The sequence below is a fragment of the Musca domestica genome, unplaced genomic scaffold (genome assembly GCF_030504385.1).
Source record: "Musca domestica strain aabys unplaced genomic scaffold, Musca_domestica.polishedcontigs.V.1.1 43, whole genome shotgun sequence".
In the NCBI taxonomy this organism is placed as follows: Eukaryota; Metazoa; Arthropoda; class Insecta; order Diptera; family Muscidae; genus Musca; species Musca domestica.
Window position 1 is genome coordinate 6008236 of NW_026712332.1, and position 25716 is coordinate 6033951.

Below are 25716 nucleotides of genomic sequence, written 5' to 3' on the forward strand. Positions count from 1 at the left end.
CTAACTAGGATGAGAGGAGCGGTTGCTTAAGCAACTACGCGTCCTCTAACCTAACCTACTAAAAGTAAAATGCCAAAAATATAAATGGGAACATTTATTTAATATGATGAGCCATATTTTCAATACGTATGTGTTTCTTTCAACCATTATTTGGGTTATGGAGCTTGTACTGCATTTAGAATTCTTGGTTTTTTATGTTAATAGTACACAATCAACGAAAAATGTATACATACGTTCAGCTGGTTTTTCTTCATTTCCAATTTCTGTCGCAAATCCATTAAAGGTGACCTCGATGTACTATCCTCGTTTACATATGAGTTCTTACTTGTCTGGTCTTTCGATGCATCGTCCATTCCATTTGTGCTTTCATCGTCAACAGATTGTTTGCTGTTGTTGTACTGTGATCCACGCTTCTCACTTTCTAAGTCGCTTACATCACTAAGGTCTTCATGACTTAAATTCATTTCAGATGCACGATTATGGTGTTCTTCACTATTATTCCGACTGGGACTGGAAGACGTACTCGAACCCCTTGTGCTCCTCATTGGAGAAATAGACGATTGTTTATCGACACCCCTTTCACTTTCTCTGGGAGATCCTAAAGTCTGAGCGTTCTCAAACTTATTTCCTTCATCGTCTTCATTATCACTACTCGATGATGAGCACGAATCTGAATCTGATTTTGAGTTAGACCGTTGCGACCCACCATTCAAAGATCCCGAATGTCGGGACTGCCTACTTCTTGAGCTACTAGCAGGGCTTGCTGCAGACACGTTTAATTCGTTGACTATCTTTTTTTCGTCAGAGTTGTCAAGATGAAGCGATTGTTCAGAGTTTGAGGATGAATTGGTTGGGGAAGATCCCGGTTGTGAGTCCTCAGAGTCCATTACGATGGCTTCTAGGAAATTTCACCAATGTACCTGGTAATTATTAATAAGTATATATGAAGTTAAAAGTGTATTTCTAGAGTTAACTTTGTTAAAATGATTGATATTAAGTAGAATCCTTAAAATACATTCATTTGAATTCTAAGTACTTGTAGGACTTTTTTGCCAAAAAGCAATCTCATATCAGACAAATTAGGTTGAAAATTTTGACTTTTTTTCTCAAAAAAATTAACATTTACCTTTAATGTCCAAAATAACACTTACTTCATTTAAATTTTTCAAAAAGTTCACGCAAATATATATAAATCCAAAACAGAAAGTGTCAAGTTTTGAACATTTCATGAAAAGTCACATATTCTATAAAAAAAAGTAACATATTGATCATAGAAATCAATGAACAACCCCCGTTTTGATCCATAATTAAGTGCAGGTATCGAGCGGCAAATCGGGTGTCAATGTTTAAAAATTACAAAACCATGCATGGTACGGTACCTTGGTGCCCCTATTCTGTCAAAACATATACACAGTTTGTATATTTGAATAAAAAATAATATAATAAAAAAAAGAAAATTTAGAGACAACAGAAATGCATATTTCCCACGTTAACTTGCAACAAAATGTATAATTTTGGGATAAAGCAATATTGTCCCTCTATCTTAAATTCAATTTTGGGGCGAAACTCCAATATTCCTTTCATGTTTTGTGGGTTTTCCGCAATAGGAAAAACACAATTTTTGTTAATATATGCTCTGTTCCACAACCTTTCCGAATCTGCTAGTGTTGCAATTTTCTTCGATATCATATAGGGAAAAACATTTTTACATTCTTGCAGTTCCGGAAAAGGCCAATAGTTGTCATTTAACAATATATTGAAATTTTTTGGTTTTGTTTTCATTTTTGTATATATGACATTACCATAACAAATTTCTAGGTGGTTGTTGTCGAATTGCGTTTGCTGTTTTCTTTTGCGTATATCTTCTAAAAATTCTTTCATGAAACAATTATAGATTTAATTAAGTCATTCATAAAAATAGACATTAAGAAAATCTTACAATTTAGTTTTTCTTAAAACACAATTCGCCTAATACTAATATGTTCCCGTTCGATTTTCTTTTATGCCGCACTTCATCAACAGTAAAATATATAGAAAGTGAGCAAATCACAACCAACTATGATTTATAACACGTCGTGAACGTTGATCAAATCAAAGTTTCACAAGACGTATTTTTTATGTGACAATACAATGGACCAAATTATATAATTTTAAGCTTTTTCAATTTCGTTTAATGAAGTTTGTTTTCATAATCGGAAAGGAAGAAGAATTATATTTTCAAATGGAATAACGTTGGCGTTTTATTGCATGAACAACGACACACACACTGAAGCCGAGGAAATCGACAAAGCAATAAGTGGCGAGTACGTGTTACGCGAGTACGTGTTACGCGAGTACGTGTTACGTGGTGCAGTTCTCAGACTGCAAATTCAAACAACTGTTTTAGGCAATGCAGAAAAACAACCCAAAGGCACATTCATCTGCAAGAAAATGTAACTGTTTTTGAAAATTAATATTGTCAGTAAGCGAAGAGATACAATTGCACATAGTGTTTGGTTTGCTCAACACGAGCATACGAGAACATGTACGACGAAGACACGTAAATATTTTGGAAGACATTTTGTCTGTACGAAGAGAAGCAGAATTAATGATGTCAAAAAGGAAACAAAAGAAGAAAAGCAGAAGAGTGAAACAAAATCTGACCTGTTGCAATTTCTGCCGCTCAACCGGATATAGTGTTGATGGGTGAATGAAGCCCAAGAAAAGAAGTGAGCGAAAATAACAACAGCACTTACAGCAAAAATAACATCCGCAAATACCAGCTCAAATGTGCGTAGCGTTCGGCAGAGAAAATCAGCAGTTGTCTGTTATGGATGTGGTGCACCTGGAATATAAAGACACTTCATGCTGCAACAACAACAAACGCAGCCTCAACAGCTTTCATTTAATACGATTATCACGTGGACGAACTTGGTCAGTTGGGATATGACGTCTTTGATATTGGTGGTGTAAAAAAGCAGTGCAGCTTGAACAAAAGGAATATTCTTAGAAAAAATGAGGCAGTTTCCAGAATGTTTAAGCAGGTGTTAGTTTGGCAAATGGGTCATCCACACTTGAATATACAGTACGATGTTGGTACTTGAAGGATAAACCCGTTGCCCGATATTCGTTCACCAACCCATCAGATATCCGCCGTTCGCGGAAGCATAGCTGAGTGCTACTCATCGGCTTACTCAAAGTGTGAAGTGTCTTAATTACCTTATAAGAGGACAACATATGCCTAATACAGAAAAAAGCAACATTAAGAACCATAACGCATAACTCGTATTGGCAATGTTTTAACGAAAGCTGGAATTTTGTGTGGGATTGTTCCGGAATGGTATTTCGAACGAAAAATTGAAAATTCTTAGTGGAAAACTCAGAGAATTCCGAAAAGCGATCATTTGCATGTCATCGCATGGCTTGAATTAGACTATTCTAATTCTAAAACTTGGCAAAATTTAGGATTATTATGAAATTTATGCGTAAATTTCGCATGAAGAAGTGCCACCCGACATATTGTTTTATACGCTGTCTTAGATTATGTGAAGGGGTACGGTCCAATGATGCTAACAGACCTTAAACTACAACAAACTGTGGCTCATATGTTACGAGCAATGTAACATATGATGATGATGAAGAATCTTGTTCGAAATTGATCAGCATGTTTCTTTTAATGATATTTATGCGACTGACTTGATGTATGAAATTCTTTTGCGTATATTAAGTTTCCTGTCCTCCTTCGGAGAGCATAGCTGATTGCTATCGGTCTTGTCCACAGGTTGTGTATGATGGAACGCCCAATAGATATATTGGGTAGCTGCGAGTTAAATAAGTAGTCGCGGACAGCTCGACCAAATATTCGAGTGCCCGTGATACTTGGTCTCGACGAGACTAACTACTGGTGATACGTAAACCTACCCATCAGCGTTCCTCGTTTTGAAGTCAAAGTACCGACTGATACCTGATCGGCTCAGAGGCTTAGTTGACAAGTCCTTACCATCGTCTCCACCACGTCTGAATAACATATTTAGAAAAAATAAAATAAAAAACACAAAAATCACAACAACCCAATTGCTTCTGGAACAACCTCGGACCAGTCAAAGGACATGATTTTAAACTCGGGAGGAAAGGACGCGATTATAACGTACATGGACGTTATCTGCGAACGTATGCACTAGCTGAGTGAACATTTGTCTGCCCTTTTAGAGAAACCCAAAACATTGAGACTCAGTCAGAAAGAGTTGAGATGCCTCAAAAATTCGTAGGGAACACTCTCCCTGAGACCCCAGCTGCGAATTTCCGTCGGTTAATACCAATGATTCTGTCCTATATCACCAAGACACCATCGAAGTATGAGCTGGTGAAGACTCTGCCAACAACCCTACCACAGACGAAGGCGTTCACCCGAAAGAGGCTAAAGCAAATAGGGCCTATAAGAGGTCGGTCAAATACGTAAAACTTTATCAGCTGAGACCCCGCCCCGCACAAATCACGGAGGAAACATCTCGGTGGCGAGATTAAAACAAACTCCGGGAGGGTCCTCCTCTTCACCTCCCTTTACCTGTCCTATGAAAGACCCGAAAGAGCTACATCGCTGTTTATCACAGTTGTATTCAGATACACATTAATCTGTATCACTGCAAAGTGGCTGCTGCCGAAGTAAAGATAAAGTAAACATAGCCCTAGTCCAGGAACCCCATATCTACAAAAATAAGGTGACTGGGCTAGGGAGTGGGCAGAACGTCTCTTACGCCAGCTCCAATGGTGATAAGGTAGGGACGTGCATTGTCGATAAAAGGAAATGAAAGTTATTTCAGCGGAGGAAACATCTCGGTGGCGAGATTAAAACAAACTCTGGGAGGCTCCTCATCTTCACATCACTTTACCTGTCGTATGAAAGACCCGAAAGAGCTACATCGCTGTTTATCACAGTTGCATTCAGATACAGATTTCAGTCTGCCCTAGCCACCCTGTTTTGCTTAAATCTTCACGTATAGGAACAAACAGGCGTGCGCTTCGACCTGGAGAACTACAGACAAACAGGCGTGCGTTTCGACTTGGATAACTAAAACAATGACGCAGTCAATCCTATGGGCATTCTGCAATCATAGGCCGTGTAGAAATCGTAAGAGGAGAAGTCAATACAAGTGACTACATATTACCACGGTTGGACTTTGATCAACCTGAAATATACAAAAATGAAAGACCCGTGAAAAATACCATACAACTGTGTTGTGTTCCAGGTTATCACAATATACCAAGTAATGAGTAATGTGTTAATTCGTCAGCCCCGTTATTAGAGCCGAGAATTAAGAAAAAGAGAATTGTTGCGGTCATTATTTGTTGACTTTTAGCATTTGGTTCCTTGGTTGGGGTCCTAGAACTGGTCTTGCGCTTCGTTTCCAAGACATAACGGTCCATACTTGAAGGAACTTGAAGCGATACTTTCTTGTTGTGAATTTTCATCGTTTGGCGTGTTTACATTATTTTGTTTATTCGACATTTCAATTGTTTCATTTGGAGTAGTCTCACTTGAATAATTGTTGCTATGGGAAACAAGGGCTCAGAGAACGATTAGAAAATGCTCTTTCTCACAGCTATTCACGGCGATTATTTGATTGTTTTCAAGTTATCGCGAGTGATAAAATTCTGATCATCGTACAAGTATTTACAATATCTCACGAGCCTAAGCACTGTACAAAAAACTGGCAAACGATAAAATTCCGATGCAAGAGTGTTCGGTTCGATCTTTCTCTTAAATTTAACAGTCATGTAATAACAATGGTAAATAAAGCAAATGGTGTTTTAGGTTTTAAAACGATGGGCCAAAGAAATTTCTGATCCATATATAACAAAACATTTATTTATTTACGTAGTTGACCTATATTAGAATATGGTTCCGTTGTATTGGATCCTCAATATTCAATATACTCCCATAAAATAGAATCAGTGCAAAAACAATTTCTGCTTTTTGTTTTGAGAGATTAACACTTAAGTAGTGATTTCGTTCTGTTTTCTTAAACTAATAGGTTAAAGTTAATCCGATTGCCTGCAATAAAAAGCAGACGCATTATGTTGAAGTTATTGAAAGATTCAGATGTCCTAATCTCATCTATTACAATTAATGTTCCTTTTATATCTAGTAGATGCTATCAATTATGATACACCGATTTTCACCGCACGAATTATTCAATGAGTATGATATGTGTTAATTTTAGTAAAATATGTGTTGATTTTTAATCAGTTTACTCTGGTGTTGATTTTAGTATAAGTTTAGGAATTATAAAATCTAGAATAATTTTATTTTTACACGACTAATAGATGTCAAGTTTTATTATTTTGTTAACTAGCTGATAAAGTAGATTCGATTTTATATTTCATGATGCGGATCGTGATGAGTACGCGATCGCTACGAAAAGGTAGGTCAGCCTCTCGGTTGGTCGTGAGTCGTGGGAACGTTCACTTAATAAAAAATGGGAACGTCTGTCCAGCATATGACACAAGATGCATCTTTATAGCTGCATCTTAACCTATCCAATTCACTCTAGCAGATATTGGGTTACAGCCTATCAGAGTAGCTAAATTTCTAAATCGAAATGAATTTACATAACTACTACAACAAATTAAGCATTCCACTAGAATCGGCACGGAAAACGTTCCAACTATTTTTGTATGCAGACAACGACAAAAAGGCAAAGTCTCCACTTGGATTAACCGTAATAATTGAACAATCACAATAAATTTAGCGAATGTTTATTGTAAGTGGTCAATTATCACGGTTAACCCAGATAAAAATTATGTATATGCACTAGGCTGGAGCAATATTTGAAACTTTCACTGAATTCCAAATGCAATTGTCCTGGGCTACAATTTCTCTGAACATATTACTTAAGAAAAATTTTTGTTCTCATGGTCAAAATGAAAAAAAAAATTTTTTTTGATATTATCAAAACCTTCGAGATTTTCAATCCCATATTGGGGAAAAAATTGAAGCCAAGACGATAGTTAATAACTCTCTAAAACATTGCAAAGCCATTTGAATGTTCATTCTGGCAGTTCTTGTCTTGTGAAGGTACACATTTTCATTAAAATATTGATAAATTCCAATGTGCACTTGTTCATGTTTTGTTAATAATTTTTTCTATTTTTTATGCTAAATGTTTTATTTTTTTGAAATTCTAATTTATTGTATTTTTCATTCGAAAATTGCCTATCTTTTCCAGATTCCATATAAGACGCTTTTTTTGCTCTTTAGATACAGTTGTCGAAACTAGTGCCAATGTCCCCGCATGTGGCAACTCTATTTACTCTGCAAAGCACAATGTCAAAAAGTGTTTCGTTCCAAAGATAACGGTAAAAAACCTAAGTCGACGACTGTCCTTTTCGTTTTTATTCAAAGCAAAAATGAACCAAGTCAGTGTGTTTCACTTTGAATTAGTACTATTAGTGAGCAAGTGTATATTGCCGTTCAGTTTTCAGCAATATTAAAAAAAAAAAACAAGTTAAAAAGTATCAGTCGGTTTTGCCGACAGATGTATACCCTCAGCCTTAGTACGTGGAGGGTATAGTATGGAGGGCATATTAAGTTGGTCATTCCGTGTGTAGCACCACGAAATATATATTTTAGACTCTACAAGTATATATATTCTTGATCAGCATAAAATTCATTGTCGGTTTTGCGATGTCCGCCAACATGTGGAATTCACTCTAAATTCCGAACCAACTGAAGTAGGTTGATAAAATTTTACTCAGATGTGTGTTTGGTCTACAGGGCGTTTGGTATTGAAAATGATCGGTATTTTGATGACTCGTATTTCGTATTCAGGATTTTGATGTTTTTGCGATATTATTTACCGGATATTTTCCAGTTTCCCATTTAAATATTGTGATGAACTATGACAAATCTTGTCTGTGCAGGTCCACATTTTCGTATAGACCCCAATATTTAATTTATTCGGTAATTTTATAATTTTTAAAAGTATTTTCCAACGTTTTTAAAAGATGAATAATCCCGGCAAAGTGGAAGCACAATGTGCGTAAGCTTCGCTGCAACAGTGGAAAAGCATACACAAATCAGAAGTGTCTTACGCTAAAACATTTATACCTAATTGTGATTGTGGATGCAAAATGAAATCTAACAGCCAGGTGAATGAATCTGACAGAGAATTATTTTTCAAGTCATTTTGGAAACTTGCAGATTGTGCAAAATAAAATGTATTTTTATTATAAACTATTCAGCACGAAATTTTCTTCGTCGAGTTTGTGATGAACTTGACATGAAAATAAATTTCGATGAAGATGAAAATACAAATTTAATTTGGAACTTCTTTTAAAAGCAGCACAGCTAGCTCGAGACTCACTGAATACAGAAGTACCATCTGATGAACACTATATCCGTACTTTCGACCTTCAAAAAGCATTGCCTTTTCCAAAGCTATCAACATCAGTTGCTTATTACAAGCGGAACATCAACTATATTTAGTCATATAGCGAACACTTTATTATATTTCTTTGACTTGGTTCGCTTTAGCTGTGAAACATTCAAATTTTGTTCAGAGTAATAATGAACCAAAGTAGATTTTTTTGTTTTGAATATTTTTTTAGTAATATATTTAAATATTTTTTTTTTTTTTTTTTAATTTTTATTATTAGTTAATTTTGAATATAGATTTTTACATTTTCTTTTAGTATACTGAAATATTCCTTCCAGAAATTAATTGCAGTGCATTTACTTTACCTCTAAATATCTTAGTTCGGTATAGCTGTGAGCCCTTCATATATGAATTATTCTACGGGATTTACGATGTTACGTTAGTTGTCTTGTAAATATTTCGAATTTTCGAATTGTAATAAAATGAGAGAAAATGAAAACGAAGGTGTTTATAGGTAATATGTTCAAAGCAATTGTAGATCAAGACAATATTTAAAACCTTGGGACCCTCAATATGCTTTCTATTCCGATAAAATCGAATCCGTACAGAAGCAATTCCTGCTTTTTGCTATATAAGGTTTAAATTGGAACAATCATTTTGTTTTGCCCTCTTATACCCTGTCAGTAAAATGAGTGTTGATTTTAGGTATTTATATTCTAATGTAGATTTTGGTTTAGAAATAGATCAGGGCTAGGCAGAGAACCTCAAAAAATTTTTGTGATTGTGTGTTTTTCGAAATATCAAAATATTGCAAGTGTGTTTTGCCTCTCTTTACACAGTGATAAATAATTTGTTATCTTTAAATTTTCTGTTTTAAATTTTCTGTTTTCAAAACAACTCCAACTTTTATAATTTATTGTTTAAGTTTGCTTTGTTTTTAACTACAATTTGTAATCGGAATGGTAGAAATTCGGAACTATATTTACACAATTGTTTCAATTATAATTCATTACAAAAGAAATAAGATTATATAAATGACATTCAAAAATATATATAAGATGACATTTTCAGAAATTTTATATATTTTTGATGAAATTTGTGATTGATAATTTCGGACATAACATGATGACCATCTAAGTTGAACCTTTAAAAAGTAATACCGATTACCACAGGCTGATATACAGACATACGCAAATAGCCGCAGAATTTTACTCAGATCAAAAACTCATACCCTGTGTTGGGTCCTAAAATATTATTTCTATGAATTACAAACGGAATGACAAATTGACTAAGAACGTACATATCATTTTATACAAAGACATAGAAGTGTAAAGATGGGACAAGACAGAGTCAAGATATGGCAATCCTGTGAAAATACCTCTGTTGTTATGATATCGTAATAGTTAGGAATGTTAAGCGATTTAAACCACTTAGGCAATGTGCAATTAATTGGGAAAGTCTATGGAAAAGAATTTTAAAACCCAACTTTCGGATTTTTCAAAATTTTATTTGTCATTTTTTTTATAAATATTTTTTTTATATTAACATGGTTCTGTCATTAGCTGTTATTCTAGATAGTATAGACACAAACCATTTGCTCAGAATGCATTTTGTCTACTCTTTACCATTTTACCATTTTCGTTATTATATTTCTTTGACTTGGTTCGCTTTAGCTGTGAAACATTCAAATTTTGTTCAGAGTAATAATGAACCAAAGTAGATTTTTTTGTTTTGAATATTTTTTTAGTAATATATTTAAATATTTTTTTTTTTTTTTTAATTTTTATTATTAGTTAATTTTGAATATAGATTTTTACATTTTCTTTTAGTATACTGAAATATTCCTTCCAGAAATTAATTGCAGTGCATTTACTTTACCTCTAAATATCTTAGTTCGGTATAGCAGTGAGCCCTTCATATATGAATTATTCTACGGGATTTACGATGTTACGTTAGTTGTCTTGTAAATATTTCGAATTTTCGAATTTTCGAATTGTAATAAAATGAGAGAAAATGAAAACGAAGGTGTTTATAGGTAATATGTTCAAAGCAATTGTAGATCAAGACAATATTTAAAACCTTGGGACCCTCAATATGCTTTCTATTCCGATAAAATCGAATCCGTACAGAAGCAATTCCTGCTTTTTGCTATATAAGGTTTAAATTGGAACAATCATTTTGTTTTGCCCTCTTATACCCTGTCAGTAAAATGAGTGTTGATTTTAGGTATTTATATTCTAATGTAGATTTTGGTTTAGAAATAGATCAGGGCTAGGCAGAGAACCTCAAAAAATTTTTGTGATTGTGTGTTTTTCGAAATATCAAAATATTGCAAGTGTGTTTTGCCTCTCTTTACACAGTGATAAATAATTTGTTATCTTTAAATTTTCTGTTTTAAATTTTCTGTTTTCAAAACAACTCCAACTTTTATAATTTATTGTTTAAGTTTGCTTTGTTTTTAACTACAATTTGTAATCGGAATGGTAGAAATTCGGAACTATATTTACACAATTGTTTCAATTATAATTCATTACAAAAGAAATAAGATTATATAAATGACATTCAAAAATATATATAAGATGACATTTTCAGAAATTTTATATATTTTTGATGAAATTTGTGATTGATAATTTCGGACATAACATGATGACCATCTAAGTTGAACCTTTAAAAAGTAATACCGATTACCACAGGCTGATATACAGACATACGCAAATAGCCGCAGAATTTTACTCAGATCAAAAACTCATACCCTGTGTTGGGTCCTAAAATATTATTTCTATGAATTACAAACGGAATGACAAATTGACTAAGAACGTACATATCATTTTATACAAAGACATAGAAGTGTAAAGATGGGACAAGACAGAGTCAAGATATGGCAATCCTGTGAAAATACCTCTGTTGTTATGATATCGTAATAGTTAGGAATGTTAAGCGATTTAAACCACTTAGGCAATGTGCAATTAATTGGGAAAGTCTATGGAAAAGAATTTTAAAACCCAACTTTCGGATTTTTCAAAATTTTATTTGTCATTTTTTTTATAAATATTTTTTTTATATTAACATGGTTCTGTCATTAGCTGTTATTCTAGATAGTATAGACACAAACCATTTGCTCAGAATGCATTTTGTCTACTCTTTACCATTTTAGGTCTTTGTTTTATAGATATCAAGGGATAAAAAAGGTCCACTAATTTTAAAGGACAAAAAATTTGTCGATCAATATGAAATGAATTTCTATTCCTAACATGTGAATTCGTATAAAAATTCTATCAAATAGAATTCAATTAGAAAAATTTTAACTGTTGTAATTTTTTCGGAAATATTTGTTTAAAATTTTTAGTAAGATATATTTATGTGCTCCAATATTTCTTACAGTGTATTCATAAAAATATCCGACAGCGCCTTCCTCATCAACTGCTCGAACAAAACTAAATCTTCTCCCAAAACCATTTTGACAGAAAATTCAAAACAATTTATTTTTTACAATTGTGTTGGTGAACACAGAGACATCCCATGGAATACTGCTCTTTGCCTAGCCCTGATATAGATACAATAAAATCTAATATAATTCTGTGCATGTTTTCCAAAACAAATTAAATATGAGAAAAAGGGCTTAAAATGCTAACGCCAAATTAGCAATAGCAAAAAAGGTTGCCCTTCAATGAGCTACACCATCAAATAGCTACACATTCCAAAAAAATTAGCCGATAGAGCTATTGCATCTTGAAATCGTCAGCTAACACAAAATAGCAGTGAGCGGCTGAAACTAAAAGGAAATTAGCCCTTACATTAAAAAAGCTAAGCACCAAAAAAGCTGCACGGCTGCTGCTGATTAGCTCGGTTTTTTGTCAAAAAAAAAAATATTCATTTTTGAGTACAACAATTTCACATCGCATGAAATGCGATAAAAATGCTATTTTATAATTTGATATTTCCATGTATAGACAATGCGCAAATATTGTCAAATTATGTCTATTTTCGATCTATACGATATTATTCAACAAATTCAGATGAAAAAAACAAGTTAAAATTCAAAAATAAACTTCGATTAGCTGTTGACTTCAAATAAATATGTATTCAAATAAATAACGTCCGGAAGAGCTAAGTCTGAAAATTTTGGACAAATGTGAAGAATTTGTTCATTGCTTTCTCTGAATTGCCACATGGTAGTAATGTAAATAAGGAACACTAACTTAAAGTTATGCACCGTTTGCGTCGCGCAAACCCAATTCTTCAAAAACGCACAGAATTCTTAAAAATCCAACCATCGATTTTTCACCTTGCTCACACATCGATGCTTGTTATCTTAGCTCACCCCCGTTTTTACCGGACTTTTTCCCCTTTCAAAAACTAACTAAACTGAAAAAAAAAAAAAGAAAATCAAAACAGGAGCTGTTAGCCATACCCAAAACCGCTTTTGAGAAGTGTTTCGAGAATTGGAAACAACTAAAATTATTTTTTATCAGGCCTCGTATATATTCCTGTTGAACTATAAAATAATATATTGTATTCTATGGAATGCATAATGTGTTCTGGAGCCAAACACGTATTACACGTATTGTCGTCATATATTACCGGGTTGCTTCCAGATGTTAAAAGAAGACAGCGCTCATATTTAATTACATGCATTTACATGCATTTCTAAAATTGCTAAAACATTTTTTTTTGTCGCAGCTTCATAACAACAGCTGTTGTAGCAGCTCCTACTGCTGTCTCCGTTCTGATTCATCTCAATCGAATTCAGCTTCTAATTCCAGTCTCAAGAAGGACGTGACATTGGGTTGTTGTTTCGAGTCAATCCGGTATTGTAGAACCCGCTGACGAGGGATTGACTGATCCATGTGGTGAAAAGTGTGGCCGTCAATTTAATGGTGGATATTTTAACCGATCGCAAAAGCTAACAACATTGGGTTATTGCATACGTTATTATTTATACGCCATCTGGAGTGCGTGAAATGTCAGAAAGTTGGAGGTTAAACAGTTCTTGAGATATCACCACACCTTGGTGAAGTCCTTCTTTCAACCTACGGATGTTCGCCTTCTTGTTTCTGAATTCTACGTACGACTGGTGTCCATGTAGTAAACTACATGGCTATCGAAAGTGATCCCTAGACCTTGGGGTAGTTGGTGGCCGGAATTACAACTCCATCGACCTTCACATTTAAAGATAGCCTCATCTCCGCAGTCCGTGTGGTGAAAAGTGTGTCCCTCGATTTAGTGGAGGATATCTTCATATTCCTCGCAGTGAAAAGCGGTTAGATCAACTAAGTAGGCATTTAACCGATCGCATATATCATATATTACACAATTTAATATCAAAACAGCTGAGTTCCCTGAGCTAAACAAGAGGAATGAAACCACCGCTCCTAATTACAATCTCCCCTCACAGAATATGCAATACTTATATTCTGATACTTTGAGAAATGACTCACCCAACTATAAAAATTCAAATATAGAATAATCTATCGAAAAACTAATCGTCACCATGAATTCTTTTATGACAAGTATGCAAAGCATGATGCAAGATATTGTGAGAAATCAATCTATGATTATGCAAATAGTTTTAAAACAAAAATAGATAAAATTCGAATCTGTTTTTGGAACGCAAACGGCTTAAGCCAACATAAACACGAGGTCGAAAACTTTATTCACTCACTCAACATACACATTTTACTGGTATCTGAAACTCATTTCACTTCTAGAAACTGTTTTAGAATAAACGCCAACTCCTACTATTCGGAGGACACGATAGACTGCGCAGACGTGACACTCTTTCTATCATATAGTTTATTTTTTTGTCTGACGCTCTCATTATTTTCAGCTCTTGTCTGGCCAATTGAACGTCGCCCACTTTTATACTTCTACAGGTAGTAGTATGCTAAATTGGAAGCTGCTTCTGTGAAGAAATCGAAAAGACTATTACTGTAGTCCGCGGGATGATTAGATATAACTGTATCTAAACAAAGCAACATTATATCCGTAAGACTATTTCTGTAGTCCGCGATTCACTTAGATATATCTGTATCTAAACTAATCTTAACTACCTATTCAATCAATTCACGGATATAACTGTATCCACAAGCCCACAAAATAACACACATCTATATTATAAAAAAAAAACAATAATAATTAAAGCATGAATAAAATATGGGGTGATTGTATTGACAACCTCCCTATAAAAATATTAGTATATAAGATATGAAACCTTATTGTTATTTTCATTAAATATATGAAAGATTCAATAAATTAAACAATAAAAAAATATATATATATATGTTGGGGCCGGACGCCACGAGCGTACGGTATTAGCTCCATGGCGTCTGGAGGGCGTGGAATGTCAGAAAGGTAGAAATTAAACAGTTCCGGAGATATCACTCCACCTTGGGGAACTCCCTGTTTCACTCTACGGCGGCTCGATTTCTTGTTTCTGAATTCCACGTACGTCTGAGGTCCACACATGTAGTTTACCATCCAACGTTTCAAACTCGGTCGGAGGGCGGTGCGCTCAATGTCCTCGAACAGTGTGTATCAAAAGCTTTTGATAAATCAAGTGCCACCATAACTATTCTGTCATACGGCCTGTTCTGGTTGAGTCCTCTGCTGACATGTGTGGAAACAGCGTGTAAAGCTGTTGTTGTGCTGTGCAATTTTCGGATTCCGTGTTTATGATCAGCTACTGGGGAAACACTCTCTTATGCTGGGGAGGAGTAAAGCCTCAAGCGTCTTTGCTACTGATGACAAAAGTGATATCGGCCTGAATGAATCACTTTTGTTGGCATTCTTGCCTGGCTTCAGTAGCCGGACCACCCTGCCCATTTTCCAGGCATCGGGAACTATAAGGGTTGAGGAGTTTGATAAGATACCCGACTCCTGGTTCATCCAGTTGCTTCAACATCACCATATAGATTCCGTTAGGACCAAGCGCATTGGATGACTTTGCGCTTCTGATGGCAAGTGCAACATCTTCCAACGTAAATTGTGGTGGTACCTTATCGGCTGGAAGAGATCGTACACCTAGGATTCTTCTCTTAGCCCTGTCACTCTCGGTGTGCTCTATGAATTGCCGGTTGAAATAACACGTGCACCTCTTCGGATCTGTCACTTCTACGCCGTTAAATGAGACATATGTCCGACCATCCTTTTTTCCAGGGTTCGAGAACGATTTAACCGTTGCCCACAATTTACTCGATCCGGTACTGATGTTGCAATGCTTCAGCCACTTTTCCGCTTATGATCACCGACTAACCTGTTTACCTCGAGAGAAAATTCCCTGACTCTGGGGTTTTTAGGGTTAGTACGGCGAAACTCATCTCGCTCATTTGCTAATTCCGCTGCCTCTGCTGGAAATTTGGTCTTATTTCAGGTATTCGACCAACGGGTATATAGCGAGCGATTGCAGCTTTGACAATGTCTCGGAAACACCTATATGCTACCTGAACATCAGATGGATTGGGCAGTTCTCTGAAGCGGCGATTGGTATATTCTCTGATTTCTTGCCAGTTGGCTTTCCCATGGTTAAGAAAATTTCGGCGTTCAAAGTCTATGAAATCGTGTAGTCTGTTGATGGCGACAATAATGGGGGAGGTGGTCTGAGCCTAGCGAAATGACTGATTGCCACGTTAAGTCATTCGTCAGACCTGGGAACACGATGGAAAAGTCCGACGAACTGTGGCTCAGGCGAGATATGCCTCCACTGGACAGGGTGGTGCAATAGGAAAGCTAATTCTCCACCTCTGCTGCGATCCTTTTTTCAATACGTTGTATCCATCACAACTTTGAAGCCTGCAGTTGGTACTCAGCTTCGTTTTCTGGATCGCTGCGAACTTGATTTTCTTCCGGCTCATGAAGCTCACAATTTCGTTGATCTTACCTCGGAAACCATCGCAGTTGAATTGGAGAAACGATGCATTCTCCAGAACTTGAACAGCAATATGTGGCGTCTACTCCTGCACGACTTGCTGTTGTGGAGATTGCGGGGGAGTATCATACTCCGAGGACGTTGTGGACTCACTGGGGTCTACATTGGCGCAGCAGGAAGCAATGTAATCCCTAACGCTATACTCCTGTATTCGGCTTAAGCCGGAGCAATTCCGGAAATGCACCCACTCCATGCATCCGTTGCATCTTACCGAGACCGGTCTGTGGTGGATGCGATTACGACAATCGGATCAGAACTATGATCCGTGGTTGGTCTTGATCCCGGCTCGGACCAGGAGAATAAGGGTAATGTTGCTCCATCAGAAAAATGGAAGAACACGAACATGTATTTGCTGGGTTGGCGGCCCCTGGTCGGAGATTTGTACCTCCGAGTCAATACGGTACATAGATCCGACCGCCGTGGGATTAGCCTGTTCTGGTTGAGGAGTTTGGTGAGATACTCAACTCCTGGTTTATCCATTTGCTTCAACATCACAATAGAGACACCGTCAGGACTAAGCGCTTTAGTTGATTTTGCGCTTCTGATGACTTGTGTAAGATCTTCCAAAGTAAATTGTTGTGGTACCTCCACGGCTGGGAGAGATCGTATACGGCGTAGGATCCTTCTCTTAGCCCTGGCACTCTCGGGGAGTTCTATACATTGCCGGTTGAAAGAACACGCGCACATATGCCACTTCTACGCCGTTAAATGAGACAATTGCCCGATCATCCTTTCTTCCAGAGTTAGAGAGCACTTAACCATTGCCCACAATTTACTAGATCCGGTACTGATGATGCAATGATTCAGATGTTCTAGCCACTTTTTCCGCTGTGGCAGTCTTCCCTTATTCTGATGGGTACGTCCTCATTCACTGTGCAAAACTTAGAGTTATCAATTTGGTCAGCCAGCGCCATGCTCCTCTGGTCGTTGCCTAGGACGGAATGCCATAATTCATGATGGTCATTGAAATCTCCTAGCATCAGACAGTTATTGTCCACCGAAAGTGAACTGATATTGGGTATATAACGCGGGGCAAATTTGACCATACTCCCATACATTATATGCAGGGGTCACTAGAGTCAAGCTCAGGCCAGATAGGTCTGTATTAAACAGAGTAGTACAATAGCGTTCCTATCCTCCATCTCCACCCACATCTGGTGCGACCCTTCCTTAATACGTTGTATCCATCACAACTTTGAAGCTTGCAGGTGATACTTAGCTTCGTTTCCTGGATCACTGCGACCTTAATTGGAGATTGCGGACGACGACGTGGTCGACGAAGATGAGGACTCACTGGGGTCTACATTGGCGCGGCACTAAGCAATGTAGTCCCTATTGAAATGTACTCACTCCATGCATTCGTTGCATCTCACAGAGACGGAACTGTAGTGAATGCGTTTATGATTAACGGAGCAGAACAATGGTCCGGGGATTGGCTCGATCCCGGCTCGTAATTAAACATAAGCGTTTCAGAGCGTTTCATTTGTTCAGTAACACGAGTTGATCCAACACATGAATTGAGGTGAGCCATCACAACTGTGATTTCTTCTTTCAACCGAGTTTGTTCAGCATCATTATTTATTCAACCTTCAATCAAGCCGTTCCATCAGTTTATTTTAACTTTTAAAATAGAAAAAAAATCTGATAGTGCAACCGAAAGTGTTGCAAGTGAAAACTACACATTGTCAGTGTAACGAAAAGGTCGAAGTTTTGTGTGAAAAATATTGAATTGATTGTAAAATCAAAAAAAAAAATATTGTTTATTAAATACCATTGATGTGTTTCCTTATTCTTTCATATAATTATTAAAAATATTCGATCTCTTGTGTTTTACTCTAATTAAATCACTCACTTTGCATTGAAGAATCGAACCGATCATACATATCATAAATGATCGTCCAGTTAAATTAGTTCGTAAATAAATCAGTCATGTGAGCTGTTTAATTACAAAAACACAGAGCTTGGATCTATTTATGTTTACTCACAACTTTTTCGTGTCGCTTGAGCAACTCGATAAACATGTTAGATCTGACCTGCTGATTGAGTTTGATTGATCTGGTTCGCACCTTATTTAATTTTTTAGGTTTTTTTTTTTAAATCGCTCAAATATGTTGTGCTAAGGAAGTATTCCCTTTTTCTTTTCGATATCACGTTTATGTTTCGCCATTCTTGTGTTGAGTGCTCTTTTTGTAGATATACAGGGTGAGATAAAAAACTGCAACCAACTTCAGACTGCTGTCATTTCTAAACCACTCGTCCGACAGTTGTTAAAATTATTCTAGTGACAGCTCATTATATTGTTTACAAGGGTACAAAAGCATTTTGGTGAGAATTTTCCAGAGAAAAAATTTATTCGTGATGAAATTCAAGCGTGAAAGTGTGATTTCTTTATATTTGGCTGGAAAACTACAAGTGGCTATCATTAGGGCACTCCAGCATTTAAATGTGAATAAATCTTTTGTGTCTCGTTCCATCGCTCGTTACCGTGATACTGGTAGCGTAGCCCGACGTCAAGGATGTGGACGGAATAAAACAGCAACATCAGCTAAATGGTGCGAAAAGTAAAGAAGCGACTTGAACGAAACCCGCGTCGCAGTGGCCGAAAATGGATCGTGAACAGAACATATCGTATCAATCGACCGTGGCATCAGAATAAATGCCGAATATTATCGCGAAAATATTCTGGAGGGTGTATTAAAGCCTTTGGCACGCAAACATTTTGGCCACAAACCTTGGACATTCCAATAGGACTCAGCACGCGCCTCCCAAGAATGGTTACAAAATGAGGTTCCTCGCTTTATTTACAGCTCACAATGGCCACCAAAAGCTCCGGATACCAATCCGTTGGACTTTTGTGTCTGGAGTATTTTGGAAAGCAAGGTTGGCACTAACAAATACCCACCTCAAGCAAGGCCAAAATACCGCAGAGCAACATTCGGGCAACGTGTGTTGCAGTTTTTTTTATCTAACACTGTATGTTGTTGCAACTTAAATTCGTTGTTCTTTTATCATAGGTTTTTTGATGATTTAGCTTTACACTAGGTTTATATGCAAATTGATAATTTTATTTAGGTTTTTGCTGTTATAAAGGCCGGCGATGTATGTAAAAAATTGTTTTTTCATCTATATCTGAAGTAACATTCTAAGTTTAATTTCATGCTTTGTTTCCTCGATGAGTGATTCAATTATTTTGTCTGGAAAACAATAATTTTCTTTTAAATGTTTGTAATTGTGATGGAGTTTTTTGTACAATTGGTAGAAAATTACAGAGAATGCAATCTTACACAAAAGAGCGACCAGAAATCAAATGGAGAAAACCTTACGAAAAAAGTGTGTACAACTCACTCGCAGATATTACAACCTTGAGAAAAAAAAAATTAAAATTAAAACATGAATTAAACGGTCGAACCAATGATACAACAATTCTTAAAAAAGACGTTTTTTATTCTGCTCATATCAATACACATTTCATGTGTTTTCTCTCAGCTCCAGTGAAAATAAACAGGAAACATAGGGTACAAGTAATATAGAAAATATTAACATTAGTGTGCATTTTACTAAAAACAAACTCGTTTTTATATACTTTTGAGGTCCAATTGAACATTTATGAAAATACCACCATTTGAACATTTATGAAAATACCATGATGGTGTTATTGAAATATATATATACATATATATATATATATATATATATATATATATATATATATATATATATGTGTTTTTGTTCGACTTTAAAGTCAATATCTTCGGAACTAAAAAGCTGTAAAGGTTAGATAGGGGAAAATCCCAAAGAGATATTAATTCCTATTGTAACATTTAGGAAAGAGATTTTCCTCACCAATTCAGTCCAAAAAGCACCATTTGAACATTTAAGAAAATACCATGTTGGTGTTATTGAAATAAAAGACCCAGAAGTTTTGGCCAGATATCCGAGTGTCCGGGTCCGTCCGTGAATCAGGGTACAAGATCTAGTACATCACTGGATCTACCTAGCCGATATAGGCATATTTACATTTTGGCTGTTTAAAGCCTGATCTTTTATTTCAATAACACCATCATGGTATTTTCATAAATGTTCAAATGGTGCTTTTTGGCCTGTATTGGTGAGGAAAATCTGGGTCAAGCAAAAAAAAAAATAAACCGGAGAGTTTTTTACTTTGCTAGAGTTATCCTCAAAATTGTGGTATTGGACCTCAAAAGTATATAAAAACGAGTTTGTTTTTAGTAAAATGCACACTAATGTTAATATTTTCTATATTACATGTACCCTATGTTTCCTGTTTATTTTCACTGGAGCTGAGAGAAAACACATGAAATGTGTATTGATATGAGCAGAATAAAAAACGTCTTTTTTAAGAATTGTTGTATCATTGGTTCGACCGTTTAATTCATGTTTTAATTTTAATTTTTTTTTTCTCAAGGTTGTAATATCTGCGAGTGAGTTGTACACACTTTTTTCGTAAGGTTTTCTCCATTTGATTTCTGGTCGCTCTTTTGTGTAAGATTGCATTCTCTGTAATTTTCTACCAATTGTACAAAAAACTCCATCACAATTACAAACATTTAAAAGAAAATTATTGTTTTCCAGACAAAATAATTGAATCACTCATCGAGGAAACAAAGCATGAAATTAAACTTAGAATGTTACTTCAGATATAGATGAAAAAACAATTTTTTACATACATCGCCGGCCTTTATAACAGCAAAAACCTAAATAAAATTATCAATTTGCATATAAACCTAGTGTAAAGCTAAATCATCAAAAAACCTATGATAAAAGAACAACGAATTTAAGTTGCAACAACATACAGTGTTAGATAAAAAAAACTGCAACACACGTTGCCCGAATGTTGCTCTGCGGTATTTTGGCCTTGCTTGAGGTGGGTATTTGTTAGTGCCAACCTTGCTTTTCAAAATACTCCAGACACAAAAGTCCAACGGATTGGTATCCGGAGCTTTTGGTGGCCATTGTGAGCTGTAAATAAAGCGAGGAACCTCATTTTGTAACCATTCTTGGGAGGCGCGTGCTGAGTCCTATTGGAATGTCCAAGGTTTGTGGCCAAAATGTTTGCGTGCCAAAGGCTTTAATACACCCTCCAGAATATTTTCGCGATAATATTCGGCATTTATTCTGATGCCACGGTCGATTGATACGATATGTTCTGTTCACGATCCATTTTCGGCCACTGCGACGCGGGTTTCGTTCAAGTCGCTTCTTTACTTTTCGCACCATTTAGCTGATGTTGCTGTTTTATTCCGTCCACATCCTTGACGTCGGGCTACGCTACCAGTATCACGGTAACGAGCGATGGAACGAGACACAAAAGATTTATTCACATTTAAATGCTGGAGTGCCCTAATGATAGCCACTTGTAGTTTTCCAGCCAAATATAAAGAAATCACACTTTCACGCTTGAATTTCATCACGAATAAATTTTTTCTCCGGAAAATTCTCACCAAAATGCTTTTGTACCCTTGTAAACAATATAATGAGCTGTCACTAGAATAATTTTAACAACTGTCGGACGAGTGGTTTAGAAATGACAGCAGTCTGAAGTTGGTTGCAGTTTTTTATCTCACCCTGTATATCTACAAAAAGAGCACTCAACACAAGAATGGCGAAACATAAACGTGATATCGAAAAGAAAAAGGGAATACTTCCTTAGCACAACATATTTGAGCGATTTAAAAAAAAAAACCTAAAAAATTAAATAAGGTGCGAACCAGATCAATCAAACTCAATCAGCAGGTCAGATCTAACATGTTTATCGAGTTGCTCAAGCGACACGAAAAAGTTGTGAGTAAACATAAATAGATCCAAGCTCTGTGTTTTTGTAATTAAACAGCTCACATGACTGATTTATTTACGAACTAATTTAACTGGACGATCATTTATGATATGTATGATCGGTTCGATTCTTCAATGCAAAGTGAGTGATTTAATTAGAGTAAAACACAAGAGATCGAATATTTTTAATAATTATATGAAAGAATAAGGAAACACATCAATGGTATTTAATAAACAATATTTTTTTTTTTTGATTTTACAATCAATTCAATATTTTTCACACAAAACTTCGACCTTTTCGTTACACTGACAATGTGTAGTTTTCACTTGCAACACTTTCGGTTGCACTATCAGATTTATATATATATATATATATATATATATATGTGTGTGTGTTTTTGTTCGACCTTAAAGTCAATATCTTCGGAATTAAAAAGCTGTATATATATATATATATATATATATATATATATATATATATATATATATATACTAATATATGGGAGGAATATCCTCCTCTGAATCGATTTCTACTAAATTTGTCGAGACAATTCAATTCGGGCTTGTATTATCCAGTTGGTGCAGAATTAGGTACGTTGTAAGGGGACCATGGCAAAACATGCATCGACCATATCCATTTTGTCACATTTTTTATTTTTATCCCATCAAGGTACCATAACCAAAGATTCATATTGATACGGCTGTGTGGGTCAGAGGAGCTGCCCACACACACGTTTTTAGATCTTTATGTAAAAAAAAAAATTAAAAACAAGTAAAAAAGCAGTAAGTTCGGCCGGGCCGAACTTTTAATACCCTCTACCATTTGGTACAAATTTGGCAATTTCCAAAAAAAAAAAAAAATAATGAAATAAAATCCGTTAAAAATTCTGCTAAAATTTTACAAATACCGAATGCTTATACGACGACGTGGACCTGCATAGGCAACTTTTGTCATAAGTTATTACAATATTTAAATGCGAAACTTGAAGAAAAATCTGTTTATAATCATCAAAATACCGAATATGTGGGGTACCGTTATATGGGGGCTATACGAAGACGTGAACCTGCACAGACAATTTTCTGGCATGGGCTGAAGTATCCAATACGAACTTCACATGCGAAATTTGAAACAATCCCGGTAAATAATGTCGCTAAAATCATTAAAATACCGAATATCGGGGGGTACGGTATATGGGGGCTATACGAAGACGTGGACCTACATGGCCCATCTTCTGTTTTATGCTGCAGTATCTATTACGAACTTCAAATACCAAATTTGGAACGATTCCGTTAAATAATGTCGCTAAAATCATCAAAATACCGAATATCGGGGGGTATTGTTATATGAGGGCTATACGAAGACGTGGACCTACATGGCCCATTTTTTGTTTTATGCTGCAGTATCTATTACGAACTTCAAATACCAAATTTGAAACAATTCCCGTGAATAATGTCGCTAAAATCATCAAAATACCGAATATCGGGGGGTATTGTTATATGGGGGCTATATGAAGACGCGGACCTACATGGCTCATTTTTTGACTTAGGATGTAATATCCGTAACGAACATCAAATACCAAATTTGAAACGATTCCGGTAAACAATGTCGCTAAAATCATCAAAATACTTGTGGTACCTTGATGGGATAAAAATAAAAAATTTGACAAAATGGATATGGTCGATGCATGTTTTGCCATGGTCCCCTTACAACGTACCTCCCGAATAAGGGTTATTTACCCAATTCATATTGTAATGTGATTTGACATTTTACGTTCTAAGGAGTTAAAAAATTATCTTACTGAAAATTATTTGGAACGGCCCGCCTCTACCAGCGGGTCCCCTGTAAAGATACCTCCAAAAATATAAGTATTTTTTTATATAAATAAACTCCAAATTTGATTTTTTTGTAAACAAAATAAAATAACAATTCAATATAAAATTAAATCAAAGTTAAATTTTGCACAAATAATTTGTTTGACCCAAGGCCCGATTGAAATTGTAGATAATCGGTATAGCTCCCATTATATTTTCATCCAATTTGCCTTATATTGTGCACCAAACTTGTATCAGCCCAAATAGTATGGAATACACGTACGACCAGATTGGACCTGAAATAAGTATGTTCATCCGATTTGTTATTTTTGTCCTCCGCAGCCGTAATATGAACACTGTAACAACGATATTTGGGGAAATATATCAAATATAACTCAGAAATACCCTTGCTAAATTTTATCGAGATCGGTTAATATTTGGATATGGCTCCCATATATATCTTCGTCTGATTTGCCTTTTATTGTGCACCAAAAGTGTAATATTAGCCCAAATGGAATGAAATTTGGTACTTACGGCAAAATTGAGTCTGGAAACCAGAAATACCTTTGTCAAATTTTATCGAGATCGGTTCAGATTTAGATATAGCTCTCATATATATCTATCCGATTTCAAGATAATTCTGCACCAAATGGATAATACAAGCCCGAATTGAAAAGGCGCAAATGTCTCGACAAATTTAGTAGAAATCGATTCAGAGGAGGATATTCCTCCCATATATTAGTTCTTTTGGACTTTTTATTATTACTATAATCATAGTTGGTATGATTTAATTCTCACAAATTGCCCATTAAAACCTTTATTTGTTATGTGAGGCTCTACTAAATATGCAGTGGTGTAGGGTATCATGAAGTCGGCCCGCCCAACTTTAAGACTTTCTTTACTGGTTATTGTTTGGTAACGTTCGCTGTCCCGTTATAAAAGGGACAGAGCTCAAAAGAAGACGGTTAATAAGATCTGTGCTTGTTGAAACACGAGACTTTTTTTGGGTATGATTTAGTCGAAACTTTTTTATATCTTTGTTTCTAGAATCCACGGCCTTCTCCTATAATTATCTAATCTATACAATAACAAATTTCTTAAGTCGGGTGCATGTATTAAAATTTTATGAACTGTGGGTGGAAGATAGTGCCATGGATATATATTTGTTAACTCTTTAGCAGTTTCCAGTGCAAAGGCTTTAAATTTTTCGACATCAATCAGAAGACAATGCTTGCAAAATTATTGAACACCCCTCAGTTACATCCTTATCAATCCCAAACAACAAAAACATATTCTATGTCACTAGCACAATAGAACTGACAAAATTGCAGCGAAGTCACTTCAGTATATTGGACATAACATACACATCTGACAAAATCTGAAAGTTAAATTAGCACTTTTAGAATCGTAGGACCATTACTATTGGCGTGAGAAAAATCACATTGGAGGATTCAGGGGGGAAAACAATTAAAACTGAAATGAAATCCAATTTTATTTTCAAAATTAATCTTAAAGGTAACTCAGATCACTCACATCTCCTATATTATACACAACTACTAAACACACAAATTACTGCACTAAAAATAAGTCAATACCTTGCTTTTCAATAATAATGCCAAGATTTGTCGTTTTAAAATGTATTTAATTTTGTAATACAGTCCTATTTTCACTCCACTTTTGCACTTATCCCACTGAAAAAAAAACGAATGACTACATTTTCTCTTTTTTGATGCGATTCTCGAAGAGGGCCGTTAGAATGAAGTCGAGGTAATGTTTTCTAAAAAGCTTAACCCCTTAAGAGTTCAGGTGTACACATTTCACAATGAATATCTG

At 35.6% G+C, this 25716-nt stretch overlaps 1 protein-coding gene across 6 annotated transcripts in view; it reads right to left on the reverse strand.

Annotated features, from left to right (window-relative positions):
* The window catches only part of LOC101891137 (zinc finger CCCH domain-containing protein 18), a 70836-nt gene that overhangs the window by 36811 nt on the left and 8309 nt on the right, over positions 1 to 25716 (reverse strand). For all 6 annotated transcript variants that reach the window (XM_059127260.1, XM_059127262.1, XM_059127258.1 and 3 more), the window contains one exon: positions 234 to 920. In XM_059127260.1, coding sequence (XP_058983243.1) covers positions 234 to 887 — 654 coding nt within the window. In that variant the 5' untranslated portion in view covers positions 888 to 920. The remainder of the gene's footprint in view (positions 1 to 233; positions 921 to 25716) is intronic.